The sequence below is a fragment of the Chlamydotis macqueenii genome, chromosome 1 (assembly GCF_036417535.1).
Source record: "Chlamydotis macqueenii isolate bChlMac1 chromosome 1, bChlMac1.mat, whole genome shotgun sequence".
Lineage (NCBI taxonomy): Eukaryota > Metazoa > Chordata > Aves > Otidiformes > Otididae > Chlamydotis > Chlamydotis macqueenii.
Window position 1 is genome coordinate 63,614,259 of NC_141556.1, and position 14,807 is coordinate 63,629,065.

The 14,807-nt window shown below is 46.3% G+C and overlaps 1 protein-coding gene across 1 annotated transcript; it reads right to left on the minus strand.

Annotated features, from left to right (window-relative positions):
* Window positions 1–1,524: 1,524 nt before the first annotated feature.
* PARP12 (poly(ADP-ribose) polymerase family member 12) lies at window positions 1,525–9,890 on the minus strand. Its single transcript, XM_086740158.1, has 8 exons — window positions 9,824–9,890; window positions 8,332–8,467; window positions 7,732–7,852; window positions 6,577–6,667; window positions 5,353–5,428; window positions 4,471–4,601; window positions 2,276–2,427; window positions 1,525–1,837 (listed from the first exon to the last, which is right to left on the minus strand). Exons 2-8 carry the CDS (start codon window positions 8,389–8,391, stop codon window positions 1,566–1,568), a joined length of 903 nt encoding a protein of 300 aa, XP_086596284.1. The 5' UTR covers window positions 8,392–8,467; window positions 9,824–9,890; the 3' UTR covers window positions 1,525–1,565.
* Window positions 9,891–14,807: the final 4,917 nt, after the last annotated feature.

Consider the following 14,807-nt stretch of genomic DNA (forward strand, 5'->3'; position numbering starts at 1 on the left):
TATTTGTACAAATAATGCCCAGATTCACGTTTGCGGAAAGCAAAGGATGCAGATCTATGACAGCTGACAAATCCTAGACAAAGAGCTCTCCAAAATCACTGCAGTTTTCCAGTGTGGTGGTATTGATAGCAGAGGAAAGCAATTAACTCTTGTACACCACTTTCCTTATTGAGAAAGATGTGTGGCAGATAACCTGCTGCCATTTATTTTTGGGGGTTTTTTCAGTTAAAAAAATATTATCTATTCAGGAAAAAGTCCATTTAAATGACTTTCACCGTTACTTCCTGACTGCACGGTAAGCTCACCTGTAGCTGACAAGATTAGATCACTAATTTGCAAAAGGAAAACCTTTAGGCTTCAGCTTCCTGCAAGAAGAGATGGGACATGGAAGTGGCTAGATATGTCAGCTCAAGGATTCATTGCAGTCAGCTGCATTTCTGACATTTTCTAAGGACACTGACTGTGCCTGAAGAAAGCAGACTTCAGGAAAGCTGATGAGATCCTGCACACATCCATAGTCTTGGTTCCTCCCACTGACAGCACAGACGAATGAGCCACTTGTGACTACTTTGCTGAACTACAACAGCTTATACAGAAAAACTGTTTTACAATAAACCATTAATTTTTGTTTCATCCTGAATGTCATCCCACCATCCACAAAGTTTCAAGTACAACGTCCATTGTCCAAGCTTTCCTCCATCCATCCCAGTCGGAGCGCGCACCACTGGGTGTGAGAAGTGCCAGGCGGCAGCAGGACAATTCAAAACAGCCACCACCAACTTCAGTCTGCAGGATGGGAAGTGGGGTGGCTGCTGGTTCACAAAGCCCCTTTGCCTCATTGTTCACTGCTGCAAACACTGGCTCTGCAGTCCCGGTAGGACACCACCACGTTCTGTTATTCTGCTCACTGTGGACTTCCTTGCTGTTAGTGTCATGGTGTGGTGGGGATCTAACTTCAGCAGCTGCAATATCCCTGCTTCTCTCGACATAAACCCAGCAGCGACAGAGCAAGGACAGGGTGTCACAGGGACAGGAAGACTTGACATAGAAGAACAAGGTGAGAAGAGCTGTCAGCAACATGACCAGGAAATGAAGCAGAGTTGATTGGCAGCATTAATTACAAATCCTCCAGCATATAGGAGCTTCCTTCCATTTACCGGAAGGGCAGGCCGTGATTCCTGTCTTGTGCACCGTAATGTAGGTACTTGCATTTTTCCTCCTTCTGCATTCCCCACCCAGTCTCCCTTTGGCACATTGTCACCATCACAGGCAGGAATCATCCCTAAGTGGCTGTACCAGTGGGTCAAGCACTACTGCTTTGATTAGCAGGTTACGCAAGGTAGGTACATCCCCATCCCCGGCTACAGATAAGGTGGACATTAAAGTTAAGCACATTCTACTTGCAAAAGAATAGCCCCTACCAGAAAACTATGCCCAAAAATCCTTCAGGGGATTGATATTGGCTCACTGTGTTACAAAATGTTCTAAAGTTACTACTAAAATCAAACAAACATTTTTAAAAGGTGTACTGAAGTGTAATTTATTCAAAACAGCTTCTGCCAGGATCATACATGGGCCTTGTTGCAGTACTTCAAGACATAGGCAGGGTAAATCTGGTGCTTCTCAAAGATGACAAAGATGGAAGGGTCCGTTGGGTCATCCACGCAACTGTCGTAAAGTCTGTTTGAATTGCCAGGCCTGGGTGGAGGGCGACGGTATTTAGATTTTCCCTGAACAAAGTCTCCAACAAGAACGTGAGCTACAAACATTCTGTAGTAACCTCTGTGAGCGGAACAGTATGCATGAGAATAGCTGGCATCTCTGGCAAAGTAGCTTCCTAGGGACCAGAAAAAGCCACAGGTAAGACAACACATCAACCGAGGAACAACGATCCACTACTGGCACTTTGACAACCAGCAGTTCGACAATCCAAGTACCTCTACACGCATCCTCGCCAGATGTTGACACATCAGCTTATTTTAAAGTATCACGGGACTCTAGCCATATTTCACCATCAACCTCCCAGTCCCACCTGTCCAAGAGCTTTGCTGAACAGCAGGTACCTGAGGCCAAGAAGGATGTTTTTAGCCCCTCTTGAAAGTGGATTGCTGCTGATGCTGCCCACAGTGATGCAGAAGCACACAGATGACAGTGCTCTAATGGCAGGAGTGTGGGGGTCAGGGACAGTCAGTCACCTCGCACCCACCCACCGGCCTGGCCGGGTTCTGCAGCCCATGCTGCTACAGTCCCTGAACCCACAACTCTGCACTTGTACCTTTTCCATACGTTGTCCCTTGACTTCCACAGATCCTCCAGTCGAAGTTCTGCTCACAGATGGCAGGCACATTGAACGAACTCGTCCCATGGAAGAGGAGCCGCTCATCCACCGATTTAAATTTATTGAGTTTTTTCATCTGCTCCTTTTGCCTAGGGACAAAAAAAAAAAAAAAAATTAGGCCACATTAAACCCTGGTTCAAGCAAGGACAATTTCCCAACCCAACTCCTCTTACTTTTGGGTCATGAAGGAACAGTGACACAAACCACTCACAGTGGGGTTGCTGCCTGCTTTGCTCTTCTATTGGTACCCTGCTGCACAGCTGGCTCCTTCCAGCAAAACAAAAAGTTCTCAGCATCGCTATGGACTCTGTCACCCACAACTTCATACCACTTGAGAGAGTAAAGAGACAAACATCTTTCAACTGGGAATTGGTCAGTTCCCAGGTTATATAAATCTTGAATGCATAAATATGGTTATAAAACTGAGCTGTATGAAGCCACAGTGAAGACTGTATAATCTCTACCCCTACCTTTATCACATAAAAATTCCTGATTTTTTAAAAATCCCATGTGGAAGACACTAAGAAGTAAAAAGAATGAATTTGAGATACCACAGCTCAGTCACAGTGAAGGAAAAGTACTTTCATTTTTACTAACACTAGCAGGAACAATAGAAAAGATAAATTCCAAATCCAGTTTCATGCATTAGAAATCCTCTCTCCTGAATTTTGCAGTCTTTGAATGCGAGTATGTTAGCTTTCAAGAGGCTGATGTGTTTAATCTTAACTTGAACTCATAGGATTACTCAGATGAATATAGCATAATTTGTCTCATTTCTGAGCAACCTTCTGATCTAGCTGAAGATGTGCCTGCTCCTTGCAGGGCGGTTGGACTAGATGACCTTTAAAGGTCCCTTCCAACCCTAACCATTCTATGATTCTATAAGAACCCCACATACAACCTGTTAGGTTACGTGATAAAAAGAGCACAGAGACAATCCAAATAACTTCATTACAGAGAGAGAAGTCCCAGCCCTGGCCCCTCCCAGGGGAACGTGAGCCCCAGGGACCAGGGGACACCCAGCATCATGAGCAATGGAAAGGCTCTGGAGCAGCTCATGGACAGAAGTGGGGCACCACCTATGAGACAGTGGGTCTCGTTATGGGACAGCAGGGAAGAGCGTTTGAGGATTGCACAGGACTTATAGTGGGATATTTAACAGAGGAACTGTAGGTCAGAGAAGGGAGGGATCAAGATGGTCTGAGGAGAAACAAACATGGGAAAATAGATGGATAAGGGAGTAAAAAGGACCAGTTGTGTATAAACAGGAAACTAGCCAGTCAGTGGGCTTGTCAGGCCATGCCCTGTGCCTGTAGGCTGCCCTATCTTTTCATTAAACTCCATTTCTAACTCTTACGGGTGTGATGGACTCTCCAAGCCTGCGTGCATGCGCATGTCTGGGGGTCTGGCTAGAGTAAATGTAGTGGGATCTTGGGTCACAGGAGCTATATGTCCACAGCACCAGCCACTGCAGCAAGTGAGGGTCTGGTCGCTAGCCAATATAAGGCTGAATAGCCAGTGAGGAGGCTAGCTGGCCTGGGAGCCAGATATCATAGCAGTCAAAGTCTGAGCCAGATGCTGGAGAGACCTGAAGGTCTGAGCTTGCTTACTGGAGGGACCAAGAGGTTCAGGCCAACCGCTGAAGATGCCATGAAGTCTACAGAGACCCATTTGCATGTATGTGTGTCTATGCAGAATGTAACTGGAGATGAGCGGACTCAGGAGCCAGTACGTGGGTAGACTGAGTGTCTAAGAGCAGCTCCTGAAAGGACTGACACATGCATGTATGTTCCACTAACAGGCTTTCATCCCAATCAGCCACAGGAAGGGAACAGGATGAGGCTTTTGCTGCTGCTTATGGTTGCATATGTGCTGTCTGCATCAGGTTTTGGGGCCAGCTGTATGCGTATTCATACGCTTTGCGGGTATGCTTGTGTTTGCGCCCGTGTGCCTGCTGGGAACGAGCACTAAACCTCACTACCAGCCAGACCCAGGCACGCAGATACAGGGCAGTCTCACCTCTGCTGGGTTGCTGGATTTGGGAACTCCTAGCGCAGACTGTGGAGGACAACAGATCAGGAAACACCAGTCTACTTCTACCATCAGGATAATAAAATAAAATAGATACAAACCACTGAAAAATTTGCCAAAGTGTTGGGTTCTGGATCCTCTTCAGTTTGTGAATGCAACAATCTTTCATCGTCTTCTCAAACAACCTCTTAATTTTTCCAAATTCACTGGAAGTGTAGCTGAGCTTTACCAACTGAAAATTTTAAAAACACCAAAAAAAAGGTATTACTGACAGTAACAACTCCTTGTCCTGCCAAAGGACATCAACCTCTCCTATCAGAAGAAAAGCCCTGCCATTAAAATCACAAGATTCTCCTGTCTTTCCAGTTAACTATCATCTCCAGACCTTCACCACCACTCCACGTGCCGAAGCACAGGCACTGACTGAGGGAAATGAATGCAATCCCACACGAAGTTCCCTCCATGGACACTCCTTCACATCTAGATGATTTTTACTTCAGAGTAACCTAAAGATGAAATGCACAGCAGTATTCAAGGCTGGAGAAGAGTGAATATCAGCTTCACCTTAATTTGACACCCTAGCTCCTCCCAGCTCCTTCCCTACAGGGCTAAGTCCCAGTTTTACCACAGCAAATAACACTTTTGCCTCAATCGATGGAGGAAATACTACAAACCCCCCTTAAGATGCAATTTGTCCAGGTTATCAGAGGAACAGGTGCCTCAGGAGAGTGCAAAGGACAGGTCAGACCAGTATTGGCCAAAAGGGCCTTTCTTATCCTCTGTGGTATATAGTGGGTTTCAGAGAGCCTCCCAGAAGACACGGGTCTATTCTGAATGTGAAACTGTCAGTCTTGTTTCACCCTATAGTTATTTATTTTGTAAGACATGTTTAAAAGCTAGGAACATCTCAAGTGCTTTGGGTCATGTTCTTGGAAAAATAAGACACAGTTCGCCCTACCCATTGGAGAGCTGGAAAGACCTACCTTGAATCCAGTATCAGGCAATGCAGATTGGTCCCATTGTGCAGGACAGACAAAATATGATAGAGTTATACTTAGTCTGAAGAAAAGAAGAAGGAGCAAGTCAGTCCATAATACTCCTAACTGAATCCCCCTTCCAGAGGATCCAGTTGCTGGCTTTATGGTAGCCTTCAGGTATCCCTGGATTTTGATTTTTGTTTTACAACCCACATAACTGCTATTGCCTTTTCCAGTTGAGATTTCCACACACATTCTAGTGGCACTAATGCATCTCTTGGCAGGTCAAGGCACTGGTAGGAGAGCTTCAAATGAGAAATAATACACTCCTAGCTGGGTGGTTGATACAACTGCTCCTGCTAATTCTACACACATACTGCTTCAGCCTTTGAGAAACTGAGGCATGAGCCCTCTCCCTCCATGTGGCTCCTCATCTCTAAATTGGTGGACAGTTGTGCCCTGCAGGCACTACTACACCGGTCTGCGCTCAACAACTTCCAGCACTAAAGCCCTCCCGGCATGCATGTTTTAATGCGGGCAATGGGAACATTAGCATCCATTCAGGAGCTAAGGTTTTTTTTGAATCAACCCATCCTTGGTTGAACTAACCCTTAAATTGAATCCTTGGCTTCAAATGGTGAAGTTTGCTGGTGAGTTTCTGAAGCAGAGAAGGCTGGATTTTTTTCTTAAAAAAAAAGCAGTAACAACTCATTTTTCAGCAGACATGCTCAAATTCTGTCAAGCTGAACTTCCTTTAAAAAAAAGTAGTTAAGATAGAGTATCGAGCTCACTTCATTTAGGGAGATTTGATTCTGTGTTTTATTTTATCCTTAGCTTCCCAGGGGATGGCATCTCTCTGCTCTGCAGTTCTTGGGACTGGCAGTCCCTTGCTCCTACTCTGTGCACAGTTTAGTATTGTTGGGGCATAAATCAAGAATAAAAATTCCTGGCACAGTTGTGTCGGCCCTATGTGGCCTTGCTCTCGCAGAGTGAACAAATCTACTCTAGGCGTCTCGCACAGCTGCCACAGACTGTCACCAAACATCCCTCCAGCACACTCCACAGAAGTGCTGCATAATACACAAATACTGTCACTGCAAAATTTGCCACTAAACCTGTCAGCAAAAGGTATCTAAAAATGAATTTAAGAAATCTAAGCAGGTAGGAGGAACTTTTTAGCAGAAAGGTGCTGTCATCTAGACACATTATTAAATAATGAATGCATATTACCTTCTGTGTTGTCCACCTTGAGAGGACAGAAATTTTGGCAGTCGGGCAACTTTTCTTTGAGTTTCATAGATCAAATTTGTTTGGACCATGTCTTGAAAGAAAAACACAATGACTCAATAATTAGATAATTTATTGTCCAGGCACACAATCTTATGTGTTTAGAAAAAATAAAAAAGGAGGTAGCCCTGAATATCGCATGGTGGTGCTTTCTCTACCACGCTCACCCTTCTCCATAGTTTGAAACCATTTCCACTTGTGCTACTTCTGCTTGGAGATCAGCAAGGTCAACAACCTGCTTGCATAGGTTGTGAAGCTGAAAGACAACCAATAACCAACTGCACCTGCCTATGCATTCATATTCAGGCCATCGGCCAGAGAAAACCACATCTGATGTCACGCCTACAGCAAGGAAGAGTTTTCAGTACGATGGAGGCCATAAATTTGGCTTTTCCAGTAGTGTAGGATTGTTACGTGGTGCTAAGAGGAAAGTCTGTCCTCTCTTCTTGGTCCTGTAACAATATCACAGAGCACACGCTGTGTGACATGGCTAATTATCCATTGTTTCCTCCTTTAAATGCCACTCTGTTTACTCATGCCAGAAAATAGATCTAGAATTTGGAATACTAACAGGAATTTTAAGATGGGTAAATAAATTAGAAACAGAAAAGCATTTCTAATTTTCTCATTCTTTCTCTGTGCAACCAGCCCTAAATTTTCCTTTGCTGCACTGTGTGCTTTCTGTCCCCATAACCAACTTGCAAGATGTCTACCATGGGCTCTGTTCTTCACTATTTGACTTTTCAGTGATTTGGGTTTTTTTTTTTTTCTTCTTCTTTCTTATTTCTCCTCTTTGGTTGTACAAGCCCAAATGCATAAGCTGGATGTCACAAAGTGTTTATTCTCAGCTCTTCCTCTGAATATATGATATTGTCAGAGTGTTTTTGACTATGGGTGCACAAGTCTAGAAGCTCAAGCGAGGCATCTCAAAAGTGCAGAGAAATGTACATACTGCTCAAGTTGTGCTTGGAGAAGACTTACAGGGGGAAAAAGACCTGTTCAAAGAAACTCGGACATAGGGTGGCAACTCTGCTTGAAGGAGGCTACCTTAGAACCAGCTACACTGTGTAATGAACTTAAACCAAGGAGATACTTCACCTTTGAAGTTTAACGCATACTTTTGAGAACCAGCCGTGAACACCACAATGCCTGTATGGTTGTCTAGAAATTCCTTCTCCAGAACTGCAGATGTTACCACGGCAGAGCAGTGATCTGGATGCTATAGAAAGAACAAGGAAATTATACCTGTGAGAAACCAGTCTTTGGTTTAGATGACACTGTGGGAAAATACCAGTGTTTGCCCAGGCCACTATCATGGGATATCATTTTGAACTAAACCTCTAAGGCTTCAAGCATTTTGTTCTTCAGCAACGGAGGGGAATCCCACAGAGGACAGCTGCATGTAAAAAGAGCAATAAAGCAGCCTTCAGTCTGTGTGGTCAGCTTCAGCCAAAAGATGTCCGTCATCTCTCAAAAATGCATCCACTTTCAAAGCCAGTCCTTTGAAAGCTTTCACAGAGTAGCAGGACTGCTTTGAGGGACAATTAATATGACAAACCCACCAGGGCATCAGAGCAGCGCTGCAAGGATACCCAGCACTGCATGTGAAACATACCAGCGGCAGAATAACGTGCCCTAAATAACTCTCTGAAGATGGCTTAACAAGAGCTTTTGGCATCAACAGCAGATGGATCTTACCTCTTCCCCATATTCAATCCACTGCCCGGAATCATCGAGCCAGTACCAGCCGTACTCCATTTCAGGACCAGACGGATGAGTCAGAAGACACCACAGGTGCAGGAGAGCTGACTGACAGCTGGTTGCTTCCTCGGCCCTAATGTCAGAAGGGAAATACAGATTAAAATATGAGTCTTTTCCAAAGCTGTCAAGCTATGTGATACCCCTAGTCTGGTCACAAGTCTATAACTTTTCAGAAAAGGAGACCCTTCCAGCTGGGAAGTGCATGTTTGGCCCAGAACAGAGGCACTGATGTTTGTACATTTATGTGGCATGGTAAGCATCACAGAAGTGAACCTGACCTCTCTGGCTTATGCTCAGGTCACTGTTTTTGTCTAAAATATATTCTTCTAAAATACACGTTGTAAGAAAATACAACTTGACACAATAAACTCAGCTCATTATGTGAAGGCCAGTGGTGCCACTCAGCTAACAGTAGTAAGATTTGGCTTCTAGGCAGTGCTTGATCAGCTGCAGAAGTTAGAATGCCTTCAGAAGGCACTGATAGCATCGTCCCTCTTTTGGTGTTCAGAAAAGCAAAGCTGCTGCTCACAGGTACTGTACCGAGTGCAGGTGCTCAGGTGCTGGCAGCATGTGGCTGCAGGGGTGGCCTCTGTGAGAAGAGACCAGGAGGTGCCCCATGCCAGACGCAGCCAGCTCAACAGAGCCACTGTAGGACACAGCTGACCCCATCAGCCAAGCTGGTAGCACCTCCAAGAAAGCTGCCCAGCAGTGAGAAGTGAGGAGAAATGTGAGAGAAGCAGCCCTGCAGACACCCAGGTCAGTGAAGAAGGAGGGGGAGAAGGTGCTCCAGATTACCCTGCAGCCCATAGAGAAGACCATGGTGAAGCAGATTGTCCCCCTGCAACCTGTGGAGGGCCATGTTGGAGCAGATATCCACACTGCAGCCCATGGAGGATCCCATGATGCAGCATGTGGACATGCGCTGAAGGAAGCTGCAGTCCGTGGAGAGGAGCCCATGTCAGAACAGGCTTATCCTGAAGGACTGCAGGCTGTGGGAAAGGAGCCATCCTGGAGCCTGGGAAGTTTTTGAGGACGATGGAGGGGCAGAGGGCGACTTTTATGGACTGAGGTCAACGCCCATTCCCCATCCCCTCTGCATTGCTTGGGAATGGGGGGGCAACGGGGAAGTAGAAAAGTCAGAAATGAAGGAGTGAAGTTGAGCCTGGGAAGAAGGGGAGTGGGGGGAAGGTGTTGTTCTAATTTTTGGTTTTGTCCCTCACCATACAAATCTATTTAACTGGCAATAAATTAACTTTCCCCAAGTCAAATCTGTTTTACCCAGTGATCTTCCTGTCTTTATCTCAACTTGTGAACTTGTCCATCTTATTTTCTCCTCCTGTGCTGCTGAGGAGGAGGACGGAGAGAGCAGCTGGGTGAGCACCTGGCAGCCATGCAAGGTTAAATTCCTTGGCATGTGGGAATCACTTACCAATAAAGTTTCTGCTCTGTGCTCTACCCTGGAGACACAGCACACCTACAAAGAGAAAAAGCTGAAATCCAGAGGATTTTACTTTGCTTGCTGCTGTGCTTCAGCCTCCATTGAATGTGTTGGTTTTGGACCCAACCAACGTTTTTCTATGCATCTCATCACTTCGCTGGTCCTACAATGTTATCTCATTGCAGGGCACATATGTACAGCTGAGACCTGACCATATGCCTGCTGTAGAGTTTGCAAGGTGTTGTAGTTTAGTCCTGCTCTGGACCAAGCTACACAGTCTCTCACTCACTCTCCCCATCCTCTGAGGGAATAGGGGAGAAATAACATAAGAAAAAGCTCAAGGTTTGAGATAAGGACAGGGAGAGAACATTAAAGTTACCATTACAGGCAAAACAGTCCCAATTTGGGAAAAACTATTTGTTTATTATTAAAACCAAAGCAAGATAATGAGCAAGAGAACAAAACCAACTCTTCCTCTTCCCAGGCTTAGCTTCATTTCAATTATCTCTACCTCCTTCCTCCCCTCAAGTGGCACAGGGGGGAACAAAGAATGGGTGTTACGATCAGTTCATCACATGTCATTTTCCACCGCTCCTTCCTCCTTGGGGGAAGAACTCCTCTCATTCCTCCCCTGCTACAGCATGGGACCTCTCCCACAGGCCACAGTCCTTCGTGAACTGCTCCAGTGCAGGTCATTTTTCCATGGGGTGCAGTCCCTCAGGAGCTGGCTGTCCCAGCAGGCCCTCCATGGGCCACAGCCTCCTTCAGGCATCCACCTGCCCCGGCGTGGGGTCCTCCACAGGCTGCAGGTGGGTCTCTGCTCCTCTGTGGACCTCCATGGGCTGCAGGGGGACAGCCTGCTTCACTATGGTCTTCACCATGGGCTGCAGGGGAATCTCAGCCAAAAGCCGCATTACTCCTCCCCCTCCTTCTTCACTGAGCTTGGCGCCTGCAGCCATTCCTCTTGCAAGAAATTCCTCACAACAGGCTCAGGCAGACAACTCTCAGGTTCTTTTCACATCTCATCTCCTCTCTTCACTTCTCTTGGCCAGGCCAGGCTGAGTCAGGCCCAGTCGGCTGCCCGGCGGGAGGCCAGAGGGTGAGGGCTGCAAAGGCCCACAAGGCTCGCACCTCCCCCTCTCTGCCCCCACTTGTGCTTCTTCACATCTTCTCTTCTTTTTTTTTTTTCTTCTGTTTTTCCCCTTCTAAAATACATTATCTCAGAGTCATTATCAAGCAATATTCCGTCAGCAATTGGCTTGGCCCTTGCCAACGGGTGGGTCTGCCCTAGGCCTGGCCGAGTCCACCAGACAAAGGGGAAACTTCTAGCAGCTTCTTGCAGACGCTGCCACCATAGCCCTCCCCACTACACAAAACCAATACACAAGGGTCTGTGGCTGACCTACTCAGAGCTGCCCAAAGAATTTGAACACAGTATTCAAACAGAGACTGCAAATGATTATTTATCTGGCTCTGACACCCTTCATGCTTTGGCAGGGACCACGGGTATTCAGAGCAGGCTAATCAGAGGAAAGCATTATAAGAGCAGCTCCCTTATAGAGCTGGTTACAGAATAAGTGTCCATGAACAAAGGCTTGGCAGCCCCTGGACTGCTATAACAAAGAGCGAGGAAGGACCCGAATCTCCCTTGCAGCCTTAGCTTGTTCCACTGCTGTCTTCAGACCATGGTTGCTCTTTGTACCCAATAACACCAGCCAGGCCTATTCCTAGAAAAATGCTCCCAATTTATTTTCTCTCAAATCGTGTTGCAGGAGATTCATGAGATACAGCAATCCTGGGAGCTTTTTTTGGATGCAACTGTCCCTTCTCTCCTGTCCACACAGCCAATGTGTTCCTGCTGCTGCTGCTGCAGCAGAAGAATTTGAAGTTTGTGGATATCAAGTGTGGGATTTGAGGGAGCAGAGGGGAAATGGGGACGAAAACGGGGGAGTGGGGTGGGATGACGTTTCCAGGCAGCTTTTCTCCATTGCTCACCCCATCCCTGTTCCTTCTCTCCCCACTTCATAGATGGATGCTAACCCCTGCCAGCTCCCCTGCCAAGATCCAGGGCTCACTCCAGTCTGCCCTAACCCTATCAGTTTTCCAAAATGTCCTGTTGTGCCCTACTTTCACTTTCACTTGCCAGCATTTCTGCTCCTTGCAGGGACTTTCCACCCACCAGCTAACCCCACTAGAAAGAAACAGAGGTGAAACACTTACTAAAGCAGATAGCGATATTTCACCAGCAAGACAAGTAATGTCCTTCACCTTTTGCTGAAGATTTCGCTATCTGGTCTTGTGTAACTGTGATACCCTGTAAGTTTGCTTTTTATATCTCCACAGGAGTAGCTTTATACAGAGGAAATTTTATACATAAAAAGCAACCTCATGTCACCTTTTCTCTTACACACTTCCTCCTCAAGCAGAAGAAAGGGTGAATTAATGAAGACAGAAACACAGCTTAAGATATGACTAACTGCAAGCAGGTATCCTTCCAGCAGACCTTAAAGCCAAGCCCACAAACCATGAAATCCCCAGCTTCCTCCATCTCCCTCCCTCCCAGCTCAGCAGCACCCCAGGAAAGCTGTCAGAGCCCGGCACATGCCGGCTCCCCTACTCACAGTCCTGCTGTCAGGCTGCCCAGCCACCAGACCAGGAGCTGAAGGCATCAGCCACACGCCCGCCAGTCAGACGAGCCCTCTGAACCCTTGCTCTGCATGGGAAAGGCCCCTCAGGTGCAATAAGACCTTTGGAAATAAAACACGACTGGCCTGTGAGAGCTCCTCGTGAACTCCCAACCACCCGTCTGTACCTTGCTGTCTCTCTTTGAGTCTCTCTCCGCAGGATGTGACGGATGCCTTTCCGCTAGCCACTGACCCTTAGGAAACTGAGCCGAGTAACTTTTTCCTTCTGGGTGTTGCACCATACGCATGCGCATCTGCCAGCCATGAGCAGAATGGCCAGGCACAGCTGGTATTTTTGGCAGATGCATCAGCAAAATCAACATCACTATGAACCGGCATAGCTTATCCCTACTACTCAGTTCCTGTTGTTGCACACCAGCACTTACCTTGCACCGATTCCTCCCATCCTTCCAGTGGCTGGGGATATTCAGGACCTTCTCCTTTCAAGATTCCTGCTGGGAGCAGCTTCTGCAGAACATCACTCACTGAAAGCCAGAAGCTGGCATTGCCTTGCAAAGCAAACCCCAAATCTCAAAGCAGAAAGCAGGAGCATCTGTCAGCACGCTCTCCATGTTGGTTATTGCACTGTTCAGGGGAGCTGCAGTACACAGCACCGCACGGAGTGACCCGAACCAGTGCAAACCAAGCACAGAGCCCCACAGGGCAGGCTCAGTCAGCCCACGCAGAGCTCTGCGCTATGCCAAGTAGTCGTATTCCTTTACCTTAAAGTCTGAGCATCCGCTCTATTTTTCCCTGTGGAAATCAGGGAAGGGTTAGGAGCTTTCCAATCTGACCTCCAGTCTTTCCATCTAAAAGGCTGACAGCATTTCCCAGCGGAGCTGTGAAGCATAAAGCTTAACGACAAGTCAACTAGTAGTAACTACATAAACTTGTTCAGATGCAATTTTTTTTTTTTTGTTACACAAATTATGTTCAGTTGAATTGCCCAGAACATTTTTATTTCCTAATGATCTAGTCATACCAGATCAGTACTGGCCAAAACACATAAATCTCTGTTTTATTTTCTGGAAAGGCTGCACTCTGAGTGTATTTTATAGACATAGTATTAAAAAATCCCACAAATGTGATTATGAAGTTGAACTTTGTTTCTTCCCCATTTGGCCTTTTTTGACCGGCTTTTGACCTCCCATATAGTATCTGGCTCTCAGCTCCACAGTTGCACAACTTTTAGTCTTCCCTTTGACTGATGAAATTTATAGGAACAGGTCTCGCAGGTTCATTTTTGCATATATGAATTCTCTAGTAAAATACTTTTCTGAACTGAAGCCAAGAGCTTTGGTAGGCACGAGATATCAGCTCTAGGAAAAACATTCTGGCTTGGTAGAAAATATTTACATAGCTTTGCTAGGAGCAGCATACCATCCTCTGTTAAAAACAAACAACTTGTCACAAACTGGAAACTTGAGCTTACTGTAAATGGATGTCTTCTGAACATCATAATTTTTTTCTTTTTATCACTTTTAATTGCAATGTCATCTTTGGAGCTGTTGAACCTCTGATTTCTACTGTCAACGTAATTGCAGGATTATGTCTGTCTGACAGGTCTTGGAGTAGACATCCTATTTATAGCTCTGCAAGATCATTTTCCTGCACAGTCAGCAGAGGCACCCAAGTGTGATTTCCCTGCATATGTCAAATGATTTATCATGTATAAAGAAACCATGGGCCAGCAGGTAGGATTACTTGTTTTTTTTCCCCAGGAACTTAAATTCTTGTTCTCATTTTCCCTTCAGAGGAAACAGATAAAAAAAAAAATTGGTGTTTCACCCTTTCTGTGTGTCTATCTGCAGACACACAGCAGCTTTCTCATAGTTTCAGACTGCTCCAAGGTTCGATGCGCGAGTGCTGAAGCTACAGCGTGGGCACGCTGTGCTCACAGAGGGTCCTGTAGCATGGCACCAGGCTGGCAGCCCCTCGTGCTTCCACCTCAAGAGGTGTAAAATCCCCCAAACCAGTACCTAACGGGGGTGGACTTGGGCTACCTTGGGGTGATGGGCCTCACCTGGTTCTGCAAGGTCTTCCACACATTGGTTCCCACACTGGGGCCCAGCAGCGGGGGGGCCGTGGGAAGGTTCAGCTCGAGGTGGGACAGACCCCTGCCTGGGAGCCTGGAAGCGTTTTTAGCTCTCACTTCAAACCACACTATTATTTAAAGCCGGTACCTTCTCCCGTCATTTATGATGGTTTTTCCAGCAAGACTGGATTTCCTGTTGGACAATATTCAGTAGCTTGTAAATTAAACTGCGGGAGGGGGAAAATGAGCCCTGCAA